At 51.8% G+C, this 25086-nt stretch overlaps 2 protein-coding genes across 7 annotated transcripts in view; one reads left to right on the top strand and one right to left on the bottom strand.

Moving 5' to 3' along the window:
• Positions 1 to 23033, top strand: part of C3H1orf226 (chromosome 3 C1orf226 homolog) — a 309505-nt gene extending 286472 nt beyond the window's left edge. For 4 of the 6 annotated variants that reach the window (XM_061183173.1, XM_061183172.1, XM_061183174.1 and 1 more), the window contains 4 exons: positions 2760 to 2925; positions 4356 to 4508; positions 18393 to 18702; positions 19526 to 23033. In XM_061183173.1, the coding sequence (XP_061039156.1) occupies positions 2760 to 2925; positions 4356 to 4508; positions 18393 to 18702; positions 19526 to 20024 (1128 nt within the window). In that variant the 3' untranslated portion in view covers positions 20025 to 23033. Of the gene's footprint in view, positions 1 to 2759; positions 2926 to 4355; positions 4509 to 4662; positions 4768 to 4817; positions 4840 to 18392; positions 18703 to 19525 lie in introns of those variants that run through there. The other 2 variants (XM_061183176.1, XM_061183177.1) reach the window with 2 other exon arrangements.
• SPATA46 (spermatogenesis associated 46) lies at positions 10892 to 13618 on the bottom strand. Its single transcript, XM_061185796.1, has 3 exons — positions 13501 to 13618; positions 12186 to 12299; positions 10892 to 11522 (listed from the first exon to the last, which is right to left on the bottom strand). Exons 1-3 carry the CDS (start codon positions 13601 to 13603, stop codon positions 10996 to 10998), a joined length of 744 nt encoding a protein of 247 aa, XP_061041779.1. The 5' UTR covers positions 13604 to 13618; the 3' UTR covers positions 10892 to 10995.
• Positions 23034 to 25086: the final 2053 nt, after the last annotated feature.

The raw sequence follows: 25086 nt of genomic DNA, 5'->3' as shown, positions 1-25086 counted from the left end.
CCCAGCTTGGCCTGGTCTGGGTTCTCCTGTGGTGTGTAGACTGCTGCAGCGAGAGGTCGGAGCCTTATGCCTGCTGCCACTTTTGACGGCTGCAGGGGCAGAAGGGCTCGTTAGCGCTGGGTTTAGGCAGCGGCAGCAGTGTGTGCTTTCTCATTCCCAGGGTTTGAAAATGCCTGAAATGTTATAACTACGTTTGCAAAGCTAAAATTCTTATTTAGTCTGGCACGAGGAGCACTCAAACACAGCATTTTTCGTGGTGCTGAGTGCCAGTGGATTTGCGATGAAAGCATTTGATGCAAGGGTCATCTTTTATGTACTGATGGTACCTCCACCACTGGAATGGTTACCTGCAAAAGAAACTTCCAATTTTTTTTTCCCCTGGCTTCTGCAGGAGGGAATTCCTCTTTTGTTCCCAGTCCGAATTCTCTGACTTCCCAGTGGAAATCTAGAAATGTTCTTCAGTGAGCCTTTAATGAATGGCCCCTGGTACTGACCACTACGTCCACCTGGATGTGAAATCACAGACTGTCCGAGCCTCTAGCCAACCCTCTCAGTTGAAAGATGGAGAAAGTGAGGTCCAAGTAGAAGTGAATTTACCTACAGTTGCATAGGGAGTAACCAACAGACTCAAGTGTTCCAGCTTCTGTTGGGATGTTCAGATGTGGGGTTCAGGCACCTGAGTCTGTAGCATGTGTGTGCAGGGAACCCTCCAGAGATGCCAGTTAGTGGTAGGCAGGATTCTCCACTTTCTCTGTTTACATGCATTGCAAGTTTTGTTCCACATTTATGCCTAATGTTTCTGTTTTGTTCCAAAGAAAATAGAAAATGGATAATTAATTCTGTCTGCTCGGTACATTCCTTTCAATGATACTCTTAGTTGGAATAAGTTACATTACTTGCAGATAGAAGGTTAAGGTTGGCCTTTCCTCTGGGGGCCTTTCTGGGGGCGGGCTTCCCACAGCAACTGTCCTGTTTCTCAGAAGCAACAGGATCTGGGGGACTCTCGGGTGAACTACCTCCATACCTCAGTTTCCGAGGAAGATAGAGGCTTAATAGCCATCCACCATCTGATATCCAGATTGAAATATTATTGCCACTCTTTTCTCTGTTCTCACCCTTCTCTAGATCTCTCTTTAGATTATCTGAGGCAACAAATGAGGCTGATTTCTGGACCAAAATATCAGTTCTGTCCTTAGCAGCACCTGGTGGAGGACAGATTTACTTTAGATTCCTTAGGCATCCTCCCCACTGAGGGAAAGGTTGGCCTCACCTTGGGAGCCACTAATGGAAAGTGGCAACTAATCTCATTAGTGGCCCCACTTAGAAGCAGAGCCAACTGCAGGATCAGGTCCTTAAATCCGGGCAGCGGGGGAAGCAGCCGCTGCATCCAAGAGTATGATCTCCGAGTGCTGGCTGCTGCGAGGGCAGACACTGGGCTGGCAGGACCCTGGGTCAGGCTTGGCCAGACTGTGGTGTGGACATGGTCTTTTACTCCCTGATAGAATGTGAATCTCTTTGGAGCAGATTGCTCTTCAGAAATCCAGAGCATTTGTTATCTGAGCCAGAGAATTGGCTTTTCCAGTTCCTTCCTTCTCTCTCGTCCGCTCCCGGTTCCACCTCTCCCACCCCGCTCACCCTGACTCTGTGTCTTTATCCACACCATGTTTTCGGTTCAAGAAAACCCTCTTTCCCACAGGCTGCCTTGGTCCAGGCCACCAAATTCATCAGCTCTGCTTATTCAGGGACCTTCAGAAACCCTCCTAGAGACCCCTTCATCCACTTCTTAGCAGAAAAGTCACATATGTGTAAATATTGTCATCGTCTCGTGACTCAGTTTCTTCAAACCAGGGTCCTGACAGAATCACCCCACCTCTCCTCCCACTGAATTGTATCCCCACACCCAGATTGCACACGAAGAGCAGACCCTACTGGGCCCTGAGCATTTGGGGTATGCCATTGCCAGGTGCTCTACCATGAGAAGGCGAGAGTTGATGAGGGTCCCTCTCTTCTCATAGAGGGCGTCTCTGTAAGCTGTTTACCTCAGCCCTGCTGGGGTTGCTGGATGAGGCCCTGTTATTAGTCAGGAAACGTTTGACATTTGCCAGGTATGAAGCATGCTCCCAGGTGCCCTGGGAAATAAAAAGGGAATGGAAGGTCAGGGAAGGAAGCTGACACCCACCCACAGATGTGCAAACACAGACCATTACAGCCATTTCACTGACTTAGAAAGGGCAGGTGTAGGGCTTCCTATTTCTCACGGTATTTGGATGCGAGGAAGGGGAGAGGGAAGACTGCAGGGGGTTTACTGTGACACTGTTCTTAGCTAGTGGGTCAGTATATCAGTTTTTGGTTTCGTTTTTTAAAAGACAAGATAAGAAAAATGTACCTGCCTCAACACAGCAGTCATATGTTAGCTGTCAAAGGAGTTCCGACAGGGATGGAGCAGGGGGCAGGGTCTGGGGCCCAACTCTTTCCTACCTTTGGCTCGTGGTGTGGGGCTCTGAGTCGTACATGAGTGACACATCGTGGCCCTCACTCAGGACAGAGAGAGATCCAGCGAGCAGCTTCTTTCGGCTTCTCCTCTGAATTGCAAGCCCGGGCGCCCATTTTGCCCGGGGCAGGGCTTCTTTGTCTTGAATTGAACCTGGAAGGTGTCTCTGGTCCTGGCCGTCCACCAGGGACTCGCATTTGCATTCACGTGCCTCTCTTCTCTCTGTCCTGTCTCCTCGCTGTCTCCTCTGCCTCCTCCTCCCCTGCAGGTTCACTTGCTGAAGGACCAGCTGGCTGCTGAGGCTGCGGCGCGGCTGGAGGCCCAGGCTCGCGTGCACCAGCTCCTGCTGCAGAACAAGGACATGCTTCAGCACATCTCTCTGCTGGTGAAGCAGGTGCAGGAGCTGGAGCTGAAGCTGTCGGGACAGAACGCCAGTAAGCCAGGGCCCTGCCCAGCCTCACCTCCATGTGGAAGCTCTGGAACCACATGTTCTCTTCCCTAAAGCTTTTTGGTGGTGTTTTATCGGACCCCTGACCTGACCTGACCTGGTATCCCGGCAGAAAACAAAGGCAGCTCTGTCCCATCCATACATTTCATGGAATTACAAAAGGGCAGGGCCAGAGAGGGGCTTAGCTGCCTTCTAGCCCAGTGCCCAGACTTGACCTTGAAAGTCCCCGGCAGTCACGACCACATGTTCACCCAGCCTCTCCTCGATGGGGGCCCTGGCTCTTTACACGTAAGCTAGGGCTGCCCGTTTCTTTCTCAGAGGGCTTTTCCAGTCGAAACACGCTGAGCACCTATTGTGAATCGTGCTCTCTGTGAGCTCTGCAGGAGACATCGAACTGTTGAGTAGTTTACTCTCCCTGCACTATTTCACAACTCAGCAGCATAGAAAAGGCTGGCAGCAGTCTGTCTATTTAATGGATAAGGCAAAGGAGTAACTGTGGCCAGCTAGCTCTGCTGGTTAGTGGCAGAGGTTGCCTGGCTCCCAGCCTGAGATGCCTGCCTCTACGTCCAGCTACCCCCAGGCTGCACTGAGAAGTACTAGAAGACAGCGTGTCTCCATGCCCTCCCTCCTGAGCTTGTCCCTGGGTTGTCTGCTGCTCTAAGTGTGCATTGGCTGTGGACCAATATCCATTGATCATATACATAATCTCATTTAATCCCTATAGTGGTAGGTGGTGGTGTGCCCATTTTACAGATGAGGAGACGGACTCAGAGAGGTTAAGTAACCAGCCCACAGTTTCAGGACTAGCGAAGTGTGGAGCCAAGATTCAAACCCAGGTCTAATGCTTTCCCTATTATACCAGTAGTTCTCCCAAACTATCCCGTGAGCTTTTTAAAAAATGGATATTCCCAGATCCAACCCACAGAGGTTCTGCATTGGTAGATCTGGGGCAGGGCTGATAACTCTGTGTTTTTAAAGTGGCCCGAAGTTATGGATTGGGAACCACTGTACTTCACCACTCTGAAAGCCTCTCTGGATTTTTACTTTTGTTTATCAAGGCCCTGTTGTATTCTAATTAATGCCAGTTTACAAGGTTGCACCAAGTGTTACTACATGCTTTTAACGTAGCTCTTCAGTTTGTACCTTTTTCCTACCACACACCCCATTCAAGGCATCCACGGGCCTCACCAGCCGGTCATGTGGTTATCGTTGCCCTGCCTTTACCACCTTCCCTGAGCTCCTCCCCTTCAGCCTGGCGTGTCTGTGCTGCGTGGGGTGGAAGGAAGGGCTGAAGAGCCCCTGTGAGGGTTCGCTCAATTGGCCAGGGACCTGGGTGGGCCAAGGGTGGCTTCCAAACCAACCACCTTGCTAATGTCGCCCCCTCCCCCTCTTCTCACCCCCACCCCCCCCCTCCAGTGGGCTCCCAGGATAGCTTGCTGGAGATCACCTTCCGCTCTGGAGCTCTTCCCGTGCTCTGTGACCCCACGACCCCGAAGCCAGAGGACCTGCACTCGCCGCCCCTGGGCGCGGGCTTGGCCGACTTCGCCCACCCGGTGGGCAGCCCCTTAGGTAGGCGCGACTGCTTGGTGAAGCTGGAGTGCTTCCGCTTTCTCCCGCCCGAGGACACCCCGCCCCCTGCTCAGGGCGAGCCGCTCCTGGGCAGCCTGGAGCTCATCAAGTTCCGAGAGTCAGGCATCGCCTCGGAGTACGAATCCAACACGGACGAGAGCGAGGAGCGAGACTCGTGGTCCCAGGAGGAGCTGCCCCGCCCGCGGAACGTCCTGCAGAGGCAGGAGCTGGGCGACAGCCTGGACGATGAGATCGCCGTGTAGGTGCCGTGGTGCTAGCAGGCGGAGGCCGTGGCCGAGGTGTGGAGGGCCAAGTCGGGCTGCTTCCCCGGGTAGGGGCTGCCGGCGAATATGCGCACTGCTGAGGATAATACCCAGGGGCCCAGAAGCGTTTACAGTTTCAGAAAAGGATTAGGATTTTGCTTTGGAGGGTCACGTGGGGAAGACATTGGATTCCCAGAAGTGATTCAGCTCCTCCCTCCTGCTTGTGACTACTGGGTGGGCGGGGGTTGGGCAAGGGGCCTCTCAGAGCCCGTGGCTTTGGGAAAGGGTCCCTCTTGAGGACCACCAGGCTGCTGAAGGACCTGCTCTCGCTGCATCATCAGGCTCCCCTGCTCTGTCGTGTGATGTCCCCTTGCCCCCCCCCCCCCCCCCCGCTACTTCTGTGGTCCCGACTATGAAGGGAAGCCATCGGTACCTTCTCAGGTACTTTGTGTTTGGATATCAGGATGCTACCAGTTGCCTAACTCTCCCCTGACCTTCATGGGAGGAATTCCTTCTCTGGGCCCTTGCGAAGATTGTAGAGGTTGAACGCTCTAGGCTGAAAGACAGGATAGTCCTTTCAGTGTGAACGTGGAATTGGGATGTGTCACATTGCGGGGATAAGCTTTCAGATGAATTGGATCCAAATGTTTTCTCTAGGTAGGCTTCAGGTGTTGCTACTGAGGGAGACTGGGAGTTTACTGTCACTCAGGCCCTTGCCGTGAAAACCCGTGGGGAGGACAACCTCTTGCCTGCCCCAGATCACTTAGGTCTGATTCCTCAGTGTGGATGTCCTGCCCACCTCCTGCCTGCAAGTCCAGCTCATCCACATGGAGGGTGGAAAGCCGCCCTCTCTCCCCTGTGTCCTGCCTCAGGGGCTGTGCCAGCTGAAGCTTTTGTAGCACTCTTGCCTCTATAAAAGCCTCAGAGACCCGGAGCCCCCAGCCTTACCTCTCAACCTGTCCCTTCCACTGGGCAGTAGTCAGTTTTTACTGCAGAAAAAAAAAACCCAAACATAGACTGGTAGCTGAGACTGCTCAAGTCCACTCTTCAGAATCACTGCCACTTAAGTCAGAGATGATAGTCACTTTGCCCTTGACCTGTCTCCCTGTGGGTGCATGCCTCGAGCACACCTTTAAAAAGTGCCAGGTGGAATTCTCTTTCACCATCTAGGCCTAGAGATTACCACCTGGTACAGTGAGCTGATTGGGGCAGGGAGGGCTAGCTTACTTGTCCTTGGTTCCAGTAAGGCCCTAAGTGGCTGTTAACAGATTTAAAGGTGCCTGAAGAGAGAGCTGAGACCTGCTAGTGCCAAGTGTTGGGGAAATAAGTCTTTATCTTGGACAGCAAACCACAGACCCAGACTGCAGTGTTATTTGGGGATCAATTGGTAAGGATGTAGTTGCAAAATTGAGTTCTTCAAGCCTAACTTGGCTTCATAAGATATAGAAATGGAAGTGCAGGTCTTTTCTTATAGCTACAGTTGGATTTCTTCTAGACCAGAAAGTCCAAATTAAGGAAATAAATGTAGCTTTATGTTAGCCTTCCTTGGTGCAGGAGGGTGTCAGTGGAATGGGACGGTGCGTGTGTGTGTGCATGTGTGTACACGTGTGCTGGCATTGACACACACGTGTGAGGGAAGGTGTATACGTGTGCGTAGGCTTGTGAGAAGTGACCAGAGAGAAGAGAATGGGAATCTCCAGGGTGTTTGAATCAACAGTAGATTTGTGTTCTTTTCCTAATGTGCATTTGGTTGGAGAGAGGTGGTTCTGTTTTCGTTATACTTTCTAATTAATCATTGGAAGTAGGTCCAGATACACAAGGGAAGGAAGAACCATGAGATCAAAGGAGAGAGGTTAGGAGTCCGGTTTGGCTGAGCCTCTCTAGCTAGCTTACAAAATCCTACCCGGGCTTCCTTGAGTGTGGGACCTCTTAGCTCATTAGAATTTGGGGTGTTCAGGGGAGTGGAAGGTCTGGCTCCTCCAGGCCCACTGCCTGCAAGCAGGGGCTGAGGACAAAGCCAGAGGCCAGTGGATTAGGTTTGTGGAATGTGGTAGGAGAAGGCTTCTTTGGGATGGGGAGAAGAGTGGGTGGGGGGGATAGTTTCTAAAAGGGTCTTGAAAACCTTGCCAAGGGAAGGAAGAAAGGAGACGGTGGAGAGATTGAAGAATTGGAGAGACTAGTTCTATGTACCGCTGACTTGGGACTCATTTAAGACCCTTGCCCTCGGGGTGCTCCACAGTGGTTTCCACCCACCTAGGCCCCATTCTTTCCCCAGTTCAAGCCCTCCCTGGAGCACTGGTTTGTGTGTTGGCATTCTCCTCAGTGTGACCCACACCAGCGCGCACTAGGTGTGTTGGAGGTAGAGGAGACAAAGGACAGATCTAGGGGCCTTGAAGGGTCACCAGCCACTGGGCAGGAAAGGGAATGTTGCAGACCTGATCTCCGAGCAATGTCACCCTGTCCTCTCTCCTTCTCGCTCTGCTAACTCAACTCCTGCCCCCCTCTTTTTCATCCTTCTACTCTGCCCTGTATGGAGGACAAGTGGACACCAGGGGCGCCTCCCTTACTGTACCTGCCCCAGCCTTTCCTGGGTGCCAGCAGACTCTTGGGTACACAAGGCTCCCACAGTTGCGGAGCCAGGAAAGAATTTCTCTACACAGGATGGACTGTATATTGGGACTGAAAATTATATTCCTGCTTATACTAATGCTGTCTATAAAGCCTCTTCGTAGCCTCACTTCTCTCAACTCTCATTCAGGGGTTGTATTCCTTTTATTTTCTCTTTGCCTGACTGCTTCTTCCCACTCTGCCCCCTCCCCCTGAGCCCTCTACTTCCTAAAACTGTGTGGCATTAACTCTGTTGGATCAACTCTCTGGGAAAAGATTCTGTTCATGTAAGTGCACTTACTCCCTGGATGTTGTCACTAGTCTAGTGGCTTTTGCTAAATAAACCTTTCTTATTTCTAAAAGCTTTTCCATTGTCTTTTCTTGCCTCTTCTATTCTACCTGCTCCTTCTCCCCACCCACCTCCCAACTTCCCAAGCCCGGTGGCATCAGCTCTGTGATGCACGATTCCCAAGGGTGTGTGGTGTTTAGGAAGAACTCCTAAGCCTTGTGTTCCTTCAAGGAGCGGGGGAAGGTGGTGCCTTCAGTGGCAGTTTATTCAGACCAGCCTTGCAGGATCGGGCTGTACCAACGGTTCTTATCCAAGGGCGATTTCGCTCCCCCAAGGGATGGATGTTTGGTGACGTCTGGAGACATTTTTGGTTGTCACAACTTGGAAGGAGGCTATTGACACATAGTGGTTGGAAGCCAGGGGTGTTGCTAAATATTCTACAATGAACAGAACAGCCCCACCACAAAGAATTATCCAGCCCAAAATGTCAGTAATGCCTAGGCTATCCCCGTTTTTTTTTTTTTGGACCCTCCCAAACCCCAGGTCTTTTCAAACTCCAAACATCACTGGAATATATTGGCGGCGGCAGCAAGTTTTGAGTGCTTGAAAAAGTACATCATAGATATTTTCAGATATAATTAAGATCGTCAAGATTATAAAATTTCACTGACTCCCCGACTAAATGTCTGAAATATGTAGTTGGTAGGTTTCTGGATGGGCCCATTCCAGGAATGTCCATACTGGAGGCAAACAGACTTCTTCCCACACCTGCCTGGAAGGGTTATGGTGTCGCTGAAACACAGCTCAGCAGAGGAGTCCTGACTCATTGAGATGTGGCCTTTCCTTCAGGGAGTAGAAATGAAAGGGGAGGAGGGATGCTGGCAGAGAGGGACGTTAGAGAAATATGGAGCTGCAGGATCTCGCAAAACCCACATCGTGGAAACCGGGCTCCCCTGACTGCAGTGCATAGCCATTTTGAAGGCAGAGGTTTTGTTAAACCTGATACTTTGGTAGGCCAGGCCTGAAGGAAAGTTGGAGGGTCAGATCAACCAGGGTCATATACCCTCTGCCCTTTTCTGGCTGAGTGAACTGAACTGAGCCTTATTTTCTTATCTGTAAAATGGGAATACAACACACCACATAAGGCTATAATGAAGCGTAGACGAGATTGTATTTTAGAAGCACCCAGCAGGATGCCTGGCAGTGGCCCAGGGCGCAGTACAGTTTACCGCCTAATTAGCTGGGAGGGGGAGGCCGTGTTTGTGCTTCTCAGGGCAGTTGTGTTCTGCGTGCATTTTTTGCTGTGCGGAAACCATTCAGAACTCTGTACCGAGAAAGCTACTGGGGTCATAATGACACTACGTTAAATGTGAAAGGTGGAAAGTACCCTGTCCTTAGGGAGAAAACGCTAAATTCTCACACCTGCCAGGCCATGATTAGCATGTGCTGTGGCCCTTGGGCTCAGTCCCTGGCCTTTGGATGGCGTTCTCTCTCTCTTTTTTTTTTTTTTTTTACACTGTGCTCTGTGCCCATGATGTGCATGCCCTGGAGGAGAGAGTGAGGGCTGGGCAGAGGGAGAGAGACCAGATGAGGAGTGATTCCTCGGCCGGTCCTCCCACAGACCATGCTGAGACAAGTCCACTCCGTGTCCCCCTCCTCGTACGCCCTCAGGAGCCCTGTCAAGGGGACACACGTGCACAGCAGCGTCCATAAGGAGAAGCCTCCGGGGGCTCCGGTGGCCTTTCCATTTAGGAAAGCAGGAGGTCAGAGTGAGGACTAAAGACTCGCCAGAGTCACTCATCTGCTCCCTCCGGGAACCGGGCCCTGGAAGCAATGGAATAACGTCAGGGCTGCCTGCAGACCACCCTGCCCCCCAGTGAGTGGGTGGGACCCTGCATGTCCTGGCTCCCAGGCCAGTTGGAGCCTGCAAATCAAGTAGACTCTGGGACTCTGACTTAGTGGCTGGAGGGTGGGGCAAAGAGTGGGGTGAGGAGTGGGGCACTGGGTGCAGGACTGGTGTGTGGTGGGGGTTTGAGCCAGCCTGTCTCTCACAAAAGAACCACAGATGATATTTTAGCAGAACAGTGTTAAGCAGAAGCAGCCTGGCCGAACTGTAAAGTGGGGCTTCGGAAGACTTAACTGTGTGACCGCTGCAAGGGTAAGCGGGGATCCTCCACCCCAACCCGTTGGCCAAGCAGTGGGGAAGCAGAGACAAGGGGAGGGTTGGTGCCAGGGTCCCTGAAAGGAAATGCCCCCGTGCAGTGAAGGGGCCCACTGAGTCATTAGGGAGATGAAGTGAGAGGTAAATAAGGCCGAAAACTAAGACCATCAAACATAAGCTCTTTTTTCTTCAACCACATAATGGGCGGAACCGATGTCCTTGCTGCACCCTCGACGCTCATCCATTTTTCTGGGTCAGAGTTGGCTATGAGGTTTGCTCAGAAATGGAATAAGGGTCAGGGCTGTCTGCTGGGACACTTCTTGGTACTAGGAAGCAGTGTTTTCACATGTTTACCGGGCTTTTTAGACATGACTCAACAGAGCCATGTAAAGATGCCCCCTGGGTCAAAAATGATCTGTTCTGCTTCAGCCAGAGATGTCCCTTCCAAATGAAGGATCATGGTACACGTGGTGGGAATGGGCCCCAGCCCCATTTGCCTCTTTTCTGCCTTATGCGTGGGGCATGTTGTCCTCCCCGTTCCACCCCTCAGAAGATCTAACACCTAAGAAGCTTTCAAACTGTGCAGAGATTCTGCTGGTGGAACCGAGAGAAAAAGGCGTTCAACCCTTCTCCCTCAGTGTGAGTTCTCCCACGGTGCAGGGCAAGGACCAATCACAGAGGGACCAACAGGAAGGCCAGGGTCTTAGAGCAGTGGTTCTCATACTTGAGCTGCATCAGAATCACCTAGAGGGCAATTAGAACACAGACTGAGGGGCCCACCCCCCAGAGCTTCTGATTCAGTAGGTCTGAGAATTTCATTTCTAACAAATTCCCCGGGGATGCTCACTCACACTGCTGGTCGTCTGAGCACCTCACTTTGAAAACCACCATTTTAGAAGATAGTCTCAAACTTTGGGTATTGTCTTTCAAAAAAAAAAAAAAGGCAGGGAGATGGGCCTGGTGTTGCTAGGCAACTGGTAGCAGAAGGGGAATGCGATGGGGACCAGGGACTGAGAAGCACAGGTGGTACAGGGTGACCTCAGACTTGACAGAAGGCTGTCACTAACTTTGGTTTATTGGCCTCTCTGTAGAGACATAAATAGGCATCATCCCCTGTTTCCCTGAAGCGTTGTCCGCTAACAAGACAGCTGCCGCCACCCAGCAGGCCTACTTGAAGGCCTGGCAGCTGCCTGAGGAAAGCCTGTCTCCTGGCCGGACCTTCTGCTCCTTGCCACAGAAGGTTTTGAGCTTGCGATAGTACACCTTGCAGCTGAAGCCCTCCTTGAAGCCCCCCTTGATGTGGCTCTTGAGGGAGTGCAGCGTCGGGTACATACGGCAGCAGGCCGCACACTTGTAGCCTTTCTGCTGGGCCGGGTACCACTTGGAGGCCATTAGGATGTCCTGGGATGTGATGTAGTCTGTGGAATCCAGGCCGTGCCTGGATTTCTTGGTGGCCTCTTGGGGGCAGGTGTTCTCTGGGGAGGAAGAGGACGAGCAGATGCTCTCAGCCGTGTCCTCTGGGAGGCAGTTGTCCCCCCTGCCCTCGTCCCGCTGCACCTCTGGGAAGCTGTAGGTCTCCAGGTGGCTCTCTTTGTCCTTGCATACAAAGTAGCTGTAAGGGGAGAACCAGGGCCGGTAGATGGTGCAGTTCCACCTCAGCTGCTCTCTGTTTGGGGGGTCCCCCAAGATGCAGTCTGCAAAGGAAAGGGCTGGGTCTGAGCCTCAAGCCAGGGAGGGAGCAGTGAGGCCTGGGGTGGCTGGAGGCCGGGCGGAGAAGCGGAAGGGCAAGAAGGCAGGTAGTCAGGCAGGACCTCAGGTTACCTCTGCCCCTCCTTGAGTGCAGTTCTGAGAGCAGGCAGAGGATGGGGTGGGGAGAGCAGTCTAAGGCATTCCTTCCTGCTGTCCAGAGAAAAGCAGTTTGATCTCTGGGTAGAGACTCCCCTTGCAATGACTAACTAAGCCTTGGCATTTGTCAGGTGCATCCCTCCCTGCAGACACCTTTCCTCTGCCTCCTCTGAGGATAGACACAGGTGGCTCAGCAGACAGCCAGACCTCTGGCCTCCTAGAGCCCCTCTTTCTACCACCACTGGTTGCGGCCGTTTCTCCAGCCTCACTGTCTGCCTGCAACAGCCCAGTCAGGCAGACAGTGCTGTTCTCCATCAGCCTGAGAGACAGGAGAGGAGAAGCAGAGGACTCTACAGACCTGCAGGTCTCTGCTAAAGGAAGCACCAGACAGGAGACTACAGGGGGAAAGGCAGCACGTGGCGATCCCACACACAGGCACCCTGCCCTTAGGGGAGCAGCCCCTGTTCCCCCAGCTTCTCACATGTGCCCGCCTGAGTCAGAGAAGGCCTCACCTGATGAGAACACTGTGTTGTACACCCCATGCCGGAGAGCGCTGCTTTGGTGCTGGGGTAGCAGGGCCTGAGCTGGGCTGGACGCCTCAGTGGGAAACACCGTCTTTGCAAAGCCTGGGTTACAGAAGAAACACGCTGGTGAGCTGAGCAAGGTTGGGCATCCTCTTCTTGGGACCCCTCCCCCCGAGACCTACCTAGAGGTTCAACCTTGGTGCTTTAAGGCACTGCAAAACTGAAGCAAAATAATGACCGTTGTGGCATCCACATAGGCAGAGCTATTCTGGATGACCTCCTGGGGAATTCCAAATGGGGTGCTGGTTTCATTGAGACCCTGGAAAGGTCCTCTCCAAAGAAGAATATAAGATGTGGACCAGATGACAGCTTTCTGCCTGGCCCTCCCCTTTCTTGACCCTCCTGCAGGGGTGTGTGTGTGTGTGTGTGTTTTCACTCTGCACTGCAGCCTTTGGGTCCCTGGAGGGCCCAGAGGAGGGAGTCTGGTCGCGGACCGCGTAGCTATGTTACAAGATCCCTTTGAGGACGAGAAGCCCGTTTCTCCAATTAAAATGCCTCCCACCCACAGCCAGAGAGTGTTCAGGTGGACCCCAGCTGCCTGATGGTTGCTAATACTTGGGTTAAGAAGCTGACTTGCCTCAAATCGCAGAGCAGTAGCTGTGCTCAGTTTGGGAAACAGATGGTTACAGATGTCCTGTGTATAGGCAAATGGATGTTTAGGAGAACCACTTCACAGAACAGCACTTCTCAAACTTTAATGTGCGTAGGAATCACCTGGACATCTTGTTAAAAATGCAGATTCTGATTCAGCGGGTCTGGGGTAGGGCCTGAGATTCTGCCTTGTTCTAAGAAGCTCCCAGGTGTTGCAGGTCCATGGACCATGCTTTGAATAGCAAGTCCTCAGAACATTCAACTTTATTCCATGATAGGCTCATCAGTTACCACCGCCCCCCCCTTAGGTTCCTTCTGATGGATTGATAAGTCTAGATCTTCTCCAGGTTTCAAAACAGGGCTGAAACTAGTACCTACTCCTTACTTAGACAAACTGTCACTTTGAGGGTTCATGCAGATTCAGAGGGGGAAAAAAGCCTGACAACAAACGTTTCCCCCATCCTTCCCTTGCAAGAAATGAATACACAGCAGGAACTACTTACCATGTATGCAGCATTTTGAAAAATTATTTTCTCCCCATGTGTAATTTGACTTTCTCACTAAATCGTCCTGTAACATGACCTGGTAGAGTACTCAATTAACAAGCATCAGAAAACCACATTTTTGTGGCCCTAGTGGCATGAGAGTTTACCTGGCAAGCTGGTGGCACGTGAGGACGTGATATCAGGAAAAGTGCTCAGAGCAGAGGAAGAGATTCGAGGTTCAGAAATGCTGAGGAGTGAGAAGTTCTCCATATTCTGACTACTGAAGTGTATGGAGATCACACACACCTGCTCCCAAGAGGCTGGTTGGGTTGTCCAGGCAATAAACATTCTGAGCTCAGTTGACATCACAAGAGGACCACATGATTCTACTCGCCAGGGAGGTTATCCCTCTCAAAGATGGATGGGGTCTGTAGCAAGCAAGATACAAAAATTTTAAAGATGTTTTTCACTTGTCATTCTTCCGTGGCCTGTCCTGATTGGGGATACCCAGAGAGAGGGAGGAATGTAGTAGAGACCTGAGAGCGATGTTGTCTATTCACCCCCTCTGTTGTTTAGTGTCCCTTTTCCATGTCATTGCTGTCACCACCCCCAGCTCTGGAATCCTCTGTCCTCTCTTAATGACCTCTTTGCTTTTTTCATCTGCCTAACCTCTGTCACCAGATGTTTTTGTTGTTTTACCTTAGTTTCTGTTTTTTTGGTTTGGGGTATATTTTTTACATTTTTCTTTGGAAATAATTTCAAACTTATAAAAAGCTGCAAAAATAAAATTTGTACAGAGAACATTCATGTACCCTGTATCCAGATTTTCCTATTGTTAACATTTTACTCCATTTGCCTTATCAATTCCCTCCCTCCCTCTCTGCCTCTATGTGTGTATACATTTTTTTTTTCTGAGATATTTGAAGGTAAATTACAAACATAATGTCCCTTTGTGCCTAAATACTTCAATATGTATGTCCTAAGAATAGGGACCAAATACTGTTTTAAATGGTTGGTGCTGTCTGTTTTTAGCAAATGACTCAAACATAGATGGGTGGCTTACTCAACACCATTTTGCTCATTATAAGCAATTTGGTAGTAAGGCTATGTACTCAGAGTGGCAAGGTAGCCTCTTCTCTTTGCTTCACTTTTGTCATGTAACAACCTGGCCAGCCTGCTAGAGGGTTGAAAGATGAGCTTGAAGGTGCCCCATTCTAGATCATCATGACTAGATGCATACAGGGCTTTAGATCTAAAGGTGGGTATGTTTGTGCTGGGTCGGAAAGGTCTGGCCCAGCCCGTAATCAGCAGTGGGCTCCCCTCGGAGTGTGTGAAGCAAGTGTGAGTTAGCATGTGCATATGAGATTCCAGAGTTGTCTTCCTGTCTGTGTTTATTCACAGTACTTAAACATTTGCAGGACAGTGTGGAGAATGAGATCTCATGTACCTCCTTCATAGCCTGGTTTGGAACGTTAGAACGTGTTAGGATGTAAATTGACGCCATGTACCTTGGCAACTTTGAGGGTGTTGGCAGTTTCACTTGGCCGTCATGGTGTAGAGAAAGATGATGGGTCTGGGAGTCAGCCTACGTGAGTTCTAACCCCTGCTCTGCCGTTACCTCCCTGTGTGGTATTAGGCAGACCTCTCTGCCACCTGCTTTTCCCATTTTGTTAATTTAGACGGTTGGAGTGGATGAATGAACATCCTCCTGGTCTAAAATCTAGGGATTCACATGTTGGAAACGAGACAGCAAAAAAATGAGTGATGCACACATGATCCAGAAAACTTAGAATTTCATCTTGCCTTGGCCCATTCCATTCCTCCCAGTGCCAGCTAGGAACTTCAGATATACTTAATGTAAAGGGGCCTCAAAATATTGGGGGAAATACAGGAGGCTGCATCAGCGCCTGTTTGTAGAATTTTAAAAATACGGCTGTGTTTTGGTTTATTACAAAGCGTATGGGAACCTGGTCATCCAGGTCTGTTACACTCCTCATAGCAGGACCCCTGTCTTGCATGCTGTATCCTCTTGGTGTGCTGTTGCTGGTGACCGAGACGGGAGGTGACACTCCCGAAGTGGTCGGTCACTACATAAAATGTGTCTCTCTCTCGTTTGTTTCCCGCCTGCTTTCCGAGCCCCTTTCTCGGACAGGTAAGATACTGTCTTTCTTTTGGATGACTTTGGCCCCAGATGCTCCCCTCTGCTTGGCTATGTGCATGCTGGGGGGTGCTGTTAGGAGGGCCACCTGGTTGGGATCCAGTCACCTTTCTTTCTGCCATCACCATTATTTTCTGAACCACCAAGCCTCCCGTCCTGACAGAGTGTGGGGTCATTAGCGCCTTCAGCAGGAAAGGGGCTCGCTGCACATCCCTCAGATGTGGAGATGAAGGGAGCCCCAGCCAGAGTCCTGCTTTGGAGAGAAGGGCAGTTTTTCCCGGCCTGACCTCAAGAGCCCCTGTGGACCACTCCTGGAGGAGGGCGTTTTGAGTGGCTTTTGTAAATGGAAGAAGGCTTGGGGAACAGCTTCTCTACGATGTTAGCCCATAATGCAGTCAGTTTTAAGTATTCATATCAAAAGTCAATTCAATTAATTTATTAAATGCCTACTGTTGTGCAAGGCCCTATGCTGAGCATTATAGACAAAAAATGTCACTTAAGATGCTTCATCCCATCAAGGGACTTATTTTATTATTAAAGACAAGATGTATTTACCAGAAGACTTAAGAGAATTATGAAGAGAGTATATGATGAGCTATTTTTAAATTACTTAAGAATTCAGTGTATACATCCTGAAGGGTAGAGAAACAAGAAGTACAGGAAATCTAAAATGGTGCTTAATCCAAAAGTTATTTATGTTTCTTAGAATGTGTTTCTTCAATAATTATAATCAAAGGGGCTCACAATTTACAAGTCACTTTGCCAGGTGTTTTTGGTACACACTTTTAGAAATGATTGTGTCTGCTCTGAAAATTCACATTAAACCAGTAAGGAAACAGCCACAGAACTATGTGAGCCCGAAAGTGGTAGGGATTGGCCTTCTTCCCTGGCATATATCTCTTGAACATTTGCTCTAGTTTCATGGTGGCCCCAATACTTTCTCGTTTGGGGGGAAATCATTAAATGCTTAAGTTTCCAAAGGCTTCTCTGCTAGTTTGCAGAGTTCACGATTAAAGAAAAATTAAAAGGATATGGGACATGATAGGTAAATTATGCAAAAGTGGATGACATGGCAAGATTTACACTCTCAGGAGAAGACTCAAGAGTTGATACCCCTGTTGTGGGATGGGCCGGGATCTCCTGCTAATGTGGTGGGTCTACATCTGGAACCCAGCCAGCCTGACCCAGTCAGCTCTGTGCCCCGTGTCCCAGGGATGCTCTAATCGAGTTCCTGGCATGTCCCCTGCAGCGGTGCTTTTCTTGCACGTGGGTTAGGGGCAGTTACAGAGGTGAAGACTGTGGGGTTCATCACAGGGGGAGATCTCCACTCCTCCCACAGCTTCCTCCTGCCGCCCGAAGGCCCTTAGCATATGGCTTACTGAGGTAGTTGGCTCAGAAGGGATATCTCTGCATAAAACCACAATAAAGAGAAATGCTCCCCAGTGCCCAGGACTCAGCAGTGCAGGGCAGAGAATTGCTTTATGCAAAAGTTCAACGGAAGAAAAGGTATACCCTAACCTCAGTTACTCTTAGGAAGGCTCGGCTAGAGTAGGCACTTTAGCAGAGGTGTTGACAAGGAGCAGAGCCTATGACCAAATCGCTCTCCTCCTCTGAGACTGACAAAATATCTGGAGTAGCTGGTAAGGACAGCAACCTCAAGCCTGCTTCCAAGGCCCCAGAGTGGGTCTGGCTGCACTGAGGCCTGAGCTGGATTTCCTGGTGGGGAGAGGCTGCCTCTGTGCAAGTGTGTGGACAGTGTAGCTTAGAGCCCTGAGCTCTAGCCATTCCAACTACAGACCTCGGAACTACTGTGGTCTTGGTCTCCACAATTCTCTATCTGCAAATGGGTTTGGCATTTCAGGATATTTATTGAGCACCTACTGTGTGCCACACCCAGGCTAGCTGTTAAAGACACAAAGATGAGTGAGACATGGCTTCTGCCCTGCAAGTATTTACAACCCAGTGGGTCTCCTCCCAGCCCTTTGAGTTAATCTTTCCAGCCGAACAGAGATCCCTGAGAGGCAGACTGTGCACGAGGCATATTTAGGCGGTTATTCCATGCAAGGCAGGAAAAGTAGTGGCAAGAGCCCTGAGCTTTAGGTGAGAAAACCTGGGTTCTAGTTCCCACCGTGCCAGTAATCGGGCTGTGACCTCGGGCCCAGCAGTTCATTACGCTGATCCCCGTCTTCTTCCTCTATAAAGAGAAATCTTACCACGCCCCACCTTACTAGCTTGTGAGGATTAAGTGAGCTGGTGTTTGTCAGCTTTCTCCTGCTTCCTTGGCACCAAGTGCTTGTCCATTTGGCGTGAACTGGTTCTGAGCCACCACTTAGCATCTCTCTGCATGCAGCTGTCCCATCCTCCCAAGTTCCACCCCCAAGAAAAGTGAGCATTTTTCCTGGAGAAAACGTGCTACACATGTGGCTTTTTAGCAGGGAGCTTCCAACTCCAAGCCTCATACTTGCCACCCCTCCACCAGCTTCTACCCCAGCGCCTGAGTCAGAGAGCTCCACGTGTGCTCATGGCAGTGTAAAAATGTCACATCTCATTGCTTCATCCTTGTTTTTCTTTACTTCAAAGGGCCTGGTGACCCCAAGGTAAGGGGTTAAGCCATGAGTCAAGGAGGCATGTTTAAAGGGATAAGTTAGCTTTCTTGTGGCTAGAGTTCATCACTGATTAACCTGGGTGAGGCAGAACTAGAATTTCTGGTCCCACATCCCATCAAAACAACTGGATCGGAAGGTTCAAGAGTGTCTTTGCTGCCTCTCTCTTGACTATTTCCAAAGCCTCATGAAGTTACAAGCTGTGGGTGTGGTATAAGGAGAAGATCAAAAGTGATGGGGTCGAAGGCCCCCCTCCCCTCTCCTCACCGGCTCTCTGTCTTTCCCTCTCTGTTTGTAGTCGATCACAGCATGTTTGAGAACTTGAACACAACCCTCACTCCAAAGCTCCAGTCAAGCCGCTCCTTCCCCCACTTGCCCAGGCCTGCGGCCCCCAGCTCTGCCGCCCTGGGGTCTGTGGAGCCCGGAGGGCCTGGACTCTGGGTGGGCAGCAGCCAGCACCTCAAGAACCTGGGCAAAGCCATGGGGGCCAAAGTTAACGACTTCCTGCGGAGGAAAGAGCCCTCAAGCCTGGGCAACGCGGGCACGATGGAGGTCAACAAGACCGCAGGGGCCCAGCTGGCCGGCGGGGCTGACGTGGATGACGGAAGGTGAGTGCACCTCTCCCTCCCGCCCTGACATCCTTACGGGTCTGGACCCGCTGGAAGAGGCCTGCGACAGACTGTAGTGTCTAGAGGGGAGAATGGCCTTGGGGTAGGGACAGAGGTTGTCACATAAAGAACAGCTGAAGGATCGGGCCATGTTTGTGGGAGCCGGCTTCCACTCTCCCACCGTGGCTGAAGTTTGCGGCGTGCCCGTCATGTCCTAGCACTGTGCTATACTTCAGCTGCATTATTTTACCTAACCCTGAAACAGCCCTCTGAGATAAATTATATTATTTCCATTTTGCAGGTAAAGCAGGTTCAGAGAGGTAACGTGAGGAGCTTAAGGTTACAGAGTTAGTAATTGGAAGGGCTGGATTCAAACCCAGGTATTGCCAGAAGCTCCCCGGGGGGATTCTGGCACCCAGCCACACCTGAGAAGTGCTGCCCTGACTGTCGGTAGTGGAGAAGCCGGCGTCTGGCAGAACCCACTGGTCAGGGGAGACAGGAGCCTCTGCTTTGGCAACCCTCCCATGTCCAGCCTCGTTGTAGACACCTACACTCCCCAAGTAGTGATGCACTTTTCAGGGCTATTGTATAGGTTCTGACGTGATGCAGTTCACCAGTGGTCCCAGTGTTAACACTTTGTGCTGTTGTGAACACCGAGTGAGGATGTGACAGGCCCAAAGCCATTTGTGCTTAAACTGCCGAGACTCGCACGCTAAACCAAGAACGAGAGCCCAGAGCGAAAAGCACTTCCCGGGTGGGTGAGTGGAAAGTGCAGCATGGTGTCTTGCCAGCCTTATGTCAGCTCGTGTCACCAACCTTATAGGTCAGCCCTGCAAGAAGCATTCCCTCGGCTGGATCCCCCGCCTCCTACCACCAGGAAGCGAACCCCTCGGGCCCTGAAGACCACCCAGGACATGCTGATTTCATCGCAGCCAGTCCTAAGCAGTCTGGAGTATGGGACAGAGCTGTCACCTGGGCAGCCCCAGGACTCCCCTCCCACTACCCAGCCCAGCCCAGCAGATGCTTCACAGCCAGAGGCCGTCATGGAAATGATGGACAGGGGCGAGGCTCTGCCCAATGGAGAGGTTTCCCTGTCGGTACCTGACCTAATCCACAAGGACAACCAGGACGAACCGAAGCTAAAGGTGACTGAGTGCCGAAGGGCCTCCTCCCCTGGCCTCATCGAGAGAAATGGCCTCAAGCTCAGCCTGAGCCCCATCAGCCTGGCTGAGTCTCTGGAGGACAGCAGCCCGCCTCCTCGGGCACGGACCTCCAGCCTTGACATCGAGGGCCCTCACCCAGACCTGCTGTCCTTTGAGTAGAGCTTCTTCTGCTCCTGCTGAGCCCCCCTTCCCCTCTGCCCGCTCCTCCACCGTGCACCCTGGCCCTTGCCCCATCTCCACCCTGCTGTCTGTTCTGCTTGCACAAGGCTCAGCAGAGCCAAGTCTTCCACACGGGCTGCTGCAGGGCCAAAAGTCCATGCGTAGTCCTAGTTCAAGAGTCCGTCCGTGGAATGGCAAAAGGACTCGGGTGCCATCCCAGCTCCTCGGCGTGCTGGCTGCAGCCCTTGGATACTAGGGCGCCTCTGCCCCCGAGTTGCCCTGGCTTCCCACTGACCTGCAGGGCCAGCAGCCCAGGATGAAGGGTATTCTCTGTGCCTGGCTCCCACATGCTGCCTGCTCTTCTTCCTCCCATGCCCTCCTGGTTCCTTTCTTCTCCTCCCTGGGGGCCAGAGGCCTCCTGCCTCCGGGGGAATCAGGCTCGATGAGGGATGACAGGTTTGGCTGGATGATGGGCCCAGGCCCAGAAAGCCGCACACCCTGAGCACAGCCCAGCCACAGCTTCTCCTGGTCCCAAGACAGCACAGGCCTCGGGTCGTTACCTCGCCTCTTCCCGTGTGGATGCAAGCCGGGGGCAATGCTTACCGGACCTGAGACCTTGGGCAGCCTTGTCGACACCCCGGGTTCACAGGGTGTGTCTCATCTAGCCTGAGGCAGGGCACAGAGCCAGCCACCGAGAGCGCCTGCCAGCATGGGAGTGTGGAGAGGCACTGGGCAAGATGATGCAGCCAGCTACGCTCGGGCTCGCTGCACAGAAGAAGGGACCCGGGCTTCCCTTGCTGTGCGTGAAGACAGGGCTAGGCAGGCCCTGGCAGAAGCAACAGAGCAAGTTCTGATCTTGTTTGGCGGGGAGGGCCCAGGAACCTGGCATCCAGGGAGCTGGTCCCGAGAGAACCCAGAGCAGTAGTGGGGAAGGCAGTGAAAACGGGATGGGGAAAGAGTAGTCGTAAGGGCTCAGAGCAGCTTTTCGGGGTTTCCACAGCGTGATGTGATGTAGTTCTAGGGTCTAGGCATGGTAAGTACGAGAAGCAAGGTGAGGAGTGTGAGAGGTTGGAATGTGGTAGGAACCGTGGAGCAGGCCGCCCTTAAGTAGGAGGCGCTCCGCTCTTGTACAGAAGGTGCTGTCTACCTGCCTGCCTCTGGGGTCTCTGTGAGGGATTGACAGTTCACACAACCCCCCTGGTTCTGCCCTCCTGGGTTAACCCACGTCTGTGTTCCTGTCTCCCACCAGGGGTCCTGTCATGCTGTTTTCCTGTGGCCAAGAGACCCTGTCGGGGGGTGTTCCCAACCCTGGGGGCCTTTGCAGCAAGAAGAGAACATGCCTTTTTTTGAGCAAGGTGGCTGGGTCCCCGGGAGAAGGCTGGGAGTAGCACATCTGGCCAGAGTGGGCTGTTCAGTTCTTCTGTGACTCCTGCCGCCTCCCCTTTTCTATTCTTTGTTCGGCTTCCCACTCTGGGTGCCCCAGAGCTCACTGCCCACTTCGTCTCATCACCCAGTTCCTGCTCCCCTCCCCACCACCTCTGCCTTATAAAATGTCCAAGCTAACTCCTGCAGACCAGGGAGCCTCGGGGGACCACGGGGATGCAGGTGCCCTTCCCACCTCCTTGCTTCTGCAGCCGGGGGCCTTGCCACAGCTCTCCCGCCGCCTTTTCTCCTACCCTGCGTTCTCAGAGTGAAGCTTTGTCTCATCTTCCTCAGGAGGGTCCAGGTACGCCAGGCACCTTGCAGGCCGTGGTGAAGTGAGGAAGGCTGTTACTGAATTGAGTCGATCCTGACTTACTCCAGGAGTATCACAAAGATGTTGATATCTGACCCTGATGCTCAGAAGTTCTAAGGACTAGCATTCGGGGGCCTGTGAGTTTTCCCAGAATGGCTTGGGGTTCTGCACAAAACACAGAGCTGGGGGCAGAGAACTAAACCCACGTGCTGGCAGCTAGCCCGCTCTCATCTGCGCTTCCATCCCAGAAGCTCAGTTTGCTTCTCTGACGGGAAACTTACCAGGTTCCTGCACTCTGGGGCTGCTCCTCTCCCAGAGACCAGGGTGGGTCTGGCCGGGTGATATTGTAGCCATAGGTGCAGAGGTGGCAGGCCTGGGCAGGCCTAAGCACCCTGCTCTCCGCTCCACACCCAGCCGCTGCTGAGGTCCTGGCCCTCAGACCCAGGGTTAGCACAGGGATCCTATCAGGCTGTCCCAGGACCATGGCCAGGGTGACCCCAGTGTTCCTCAGACTCGTGTCTAGTACCAAATAAGGGGCTGTGGGACCCTGCTTCAATGTCTGGGTGGCCTCTCTGCGATCTCCATCTCAGCCATCCTTCTACAGGAGGGGTGATGCTGCTACCGGGGTGGGGGAGCTCTCTGAGGCTAAAATCAGGTCCTAGATGCGACAGAGAGTGCCTGGTGCTAGGGCTAAGTGTTGCCCAGAGGCCAGTAGGAACAGCGACTTCTGTCCTGCTGAGGGCCCCGGCTCAGACCAGCTCTCTATGCAAAGCCCCACTTGACTTCCCGTGTCCATCTCAACAACCTGAACTGCCCATAACTGCAGCATGGCAGTCACCCCCCTGACACACCCCTTATGGTGAATCCAACTCCTCTGGAAGCTTGACCCTCGGGTGGCCCAGTCTGCTCAAGGACAGGGTACCGAGGAGAAATGAGGGGCCTGTCTTCTATGTCCACAGAAGGAAGCTGGGGCCACAGAGTTTTTTCTCTCCCTGTTACCCACTGTCCTGTATCCCCATATTCAGCAATAGTTTTACCCTGATAGATGCAAAGTGAGCTTCCAGAACTTGGCAGGAAGGTGGCATATTCCCCTGCATGGAGAGAAATGTATCTGTGTTAACGAATGTGGGTGGTATGAAGACATTCATGTAGTCCATCAACTTTTAAAGAACAAAGAGGTTGGCCCCGGTTTGGGGAAAGAAGAATATTACAGAGCTATTCCAAGTGTTTTCTAGAGATTTTATATTTATATTTTTAGTAATCTTCTGGTAGAAGGAAACTACACAATAAAATGGTTTGGTTTGGTTTTGCTGGTTTGGTTTTTTTCTCCTGACTGATGCAGAGTGGTTGGTTTTTCTGAAGGCTGCCTTGTTGAGCGGAGAGCATTGGCCTTTTGCTTTGTGAGCCTGGAAGAGTGAGTCAGGAGGATGATGGGCACTGCTGACAGATCTCCAGCACGAGACCTTGGGAGGAAATGATCTCTTGGGATGTGCCCTCATATGTTTCTCTGACTGGCTGGCTGCTGTGGAAGTGTCCCTCTTGCAACCAGACCTATGTCTGGTTCAGGGCATCAGCATCACGTGCAAAGGTGCAACCTTCCCCGTCAGAAGGAAGCAGGGAGGAAATGCGAGTGACCACCAGAGCAACCACCTGGGGTCCATAGCCCTCTCCCATCAAGGAGGGGACAGAGCTGGGTGTGCACACAGACGCTCTTCAGAGAGGGACCAGAGCTGCCATCAGATTCGGAGTCATTAGTAATGTTGGTAAAACACCCGAAGCTGCTGATGTAGGCACTTACCCCAGACTGGGGCAACCCAGATGCTCCTTACTGAGACAGCATGGCTTGGAGCAGCGCTGGCCTGAAGCCCCTTTAACCCCCTTGCTGCCCCTGGCTGGTGTCAGGCCAGGAGACCCAGAGGACTCCCAGCTGAGAGTTGGCCAGACCTTTAACCTCCTTAAAAGGGACAAAGTGGAGAAGAGACAGGAAGGGGAAGGAAAAGAATCCATACACATTTCTAAAGGGGGAAAGATGGGACCTTTCTGCCCAGCCCTGTCATTCGCCCCCATGACGTGCCAGGGGTCCCTCCCTGGGTGCACATCAGAAACGTCTCAGGCATGAGGCTGTCTCCAGCCTTTTCTGCATTGAATTCCACTCCTGCACTTCCTTTCTCAGAGGACGAGCAAGAAGACCACGGGCACTCACATTGCTTGCTCGCTCGCTCTGGAGTGGGGTGCAGCGTATTGTTCTGGGAAGGCAGGAGTAACACAAAACCCAATCCAGCATATTCCATGCATGGGAAAAGGCATTGAAGGTACTTACAATACCAACTTCTTCCTTTCAGCGTAAGTCCAGTGACTATTCTTTGGGCGACCTCTCCCGTTGGATGGCTTCAGGATCAACTTCTGCAGTCATTCAGGTGTGAAATGTGCCTTTCATGTGCTTTTCTTTCCCACTATTATGCAAAGGAGTTATTTTTGGCTAAGATCAAATATGAAAAACTATAATGTAAAAATTAAAAACTTTTGAGGAAATTTTTAAGTGTGAAAAAGAATGTGAATATGTCACATTTTTTAATGCTGTGCTCTGAGCCTTTGGTCTAGAAGCTGGGATACAGAGATGCATGTATACAGACAACATATCCAAGCCTGTCTGTGAGCTGAGTGCTGACTGGGGCACAGTGGTAACGCTGGTGGAGAAGAGACACCTGGTTCTGTCTCTCACTATGTCCATGATGGGTGAGGACACCATGGAACCTGCCTTCCTGGTATGCTAACAGGTTATGTTAGCGTAGCCTGTTATGCAATGAAGTACCAAATTGGGGGGGGGGGGGCTGAGTAATTTCAACTAAGTGTTTTTCCTCTGAGCTTAATCTGCCTATAGAGGTTGCTGAAGGAAACGAACAAATCAGAGGTCATCAGGAAGCCCACTTCATTCCTAAAGTCTGTGCCTGTGCTGGTGAGGAACCCCAGCTGGGATTCAGAATTTATGGAATTAGCTAGTCTGGGACTGCACCTCAGATACTGCTCCAAGCTCAGAGAATTCCTTCCTGGTCAGTTTGCTCTCGGACATCTTCCGAATCCCTTCGAAGTCTGTGAATCCTGGGAGTATTCTAGAACCGTCTGTACTTCAACTCCCTGTCCCCTCTCTACCCACATCTCCACCACCGCAGGGCTCCCCAGATCAGCCTGCCAGCTGCTGGTTACACCTCCTTGCCTTTGAGATTTTGGCCCTCAGGGTCCCCTGGGCTTCACTCAGCATTGCCCCTGCCAGCCAACTGCTGGGTTTGAGGTGCCCGATCTGGAGCCCCCGCTCTGGCTCCCCTCTGA

This window comes from Eubalaena glacialis, chromosome 3, assembly GCF_028564815.1.
Source record: "Eubalaena glacialis isolate mEubGla1 chromosome 3, mEubGla1.1.hap2.+ XY, whole genome shotgun sequence".
In the NCBI taxonomy this organism is placed as follows: domain Eukaryota; kingdom Metazoa; phylum Chordata; class Mammalia; order Artiodactyla; family Balaenidae; genus Eubalaena; species Eubalaena glacialis.
Note: the sequence above shows the minus strand (reverse complement) of the source record. Positions and strands in the feature narration are given on the sequence as shown.

Bases quoted from the DNA above. Each gene is read 5' to 3' on its own strand.
- SPATA46 (XM_061185796.1), bottom strand. From the start codon at position 13,603: ATGGAGAACTTCTCACTCCTCAGCATTTCTGAACCTCGAATCTCTTCC. The intron at 12,300-13,500 runs GTAAACTCTCAT...TCTGTAACCCAG, and splicing joins ACGTGCCACCAGCTTGCCAG to GCTTTGCAAAGACGGTGTTT. The intron at 11,523-12,185 runs GTGAGGCCTTCT...TTTCCTTTGCAG, and splicing joins CAACACAGTGTTCTCATCAG to ACTGCATCTTGGGGGACCCC.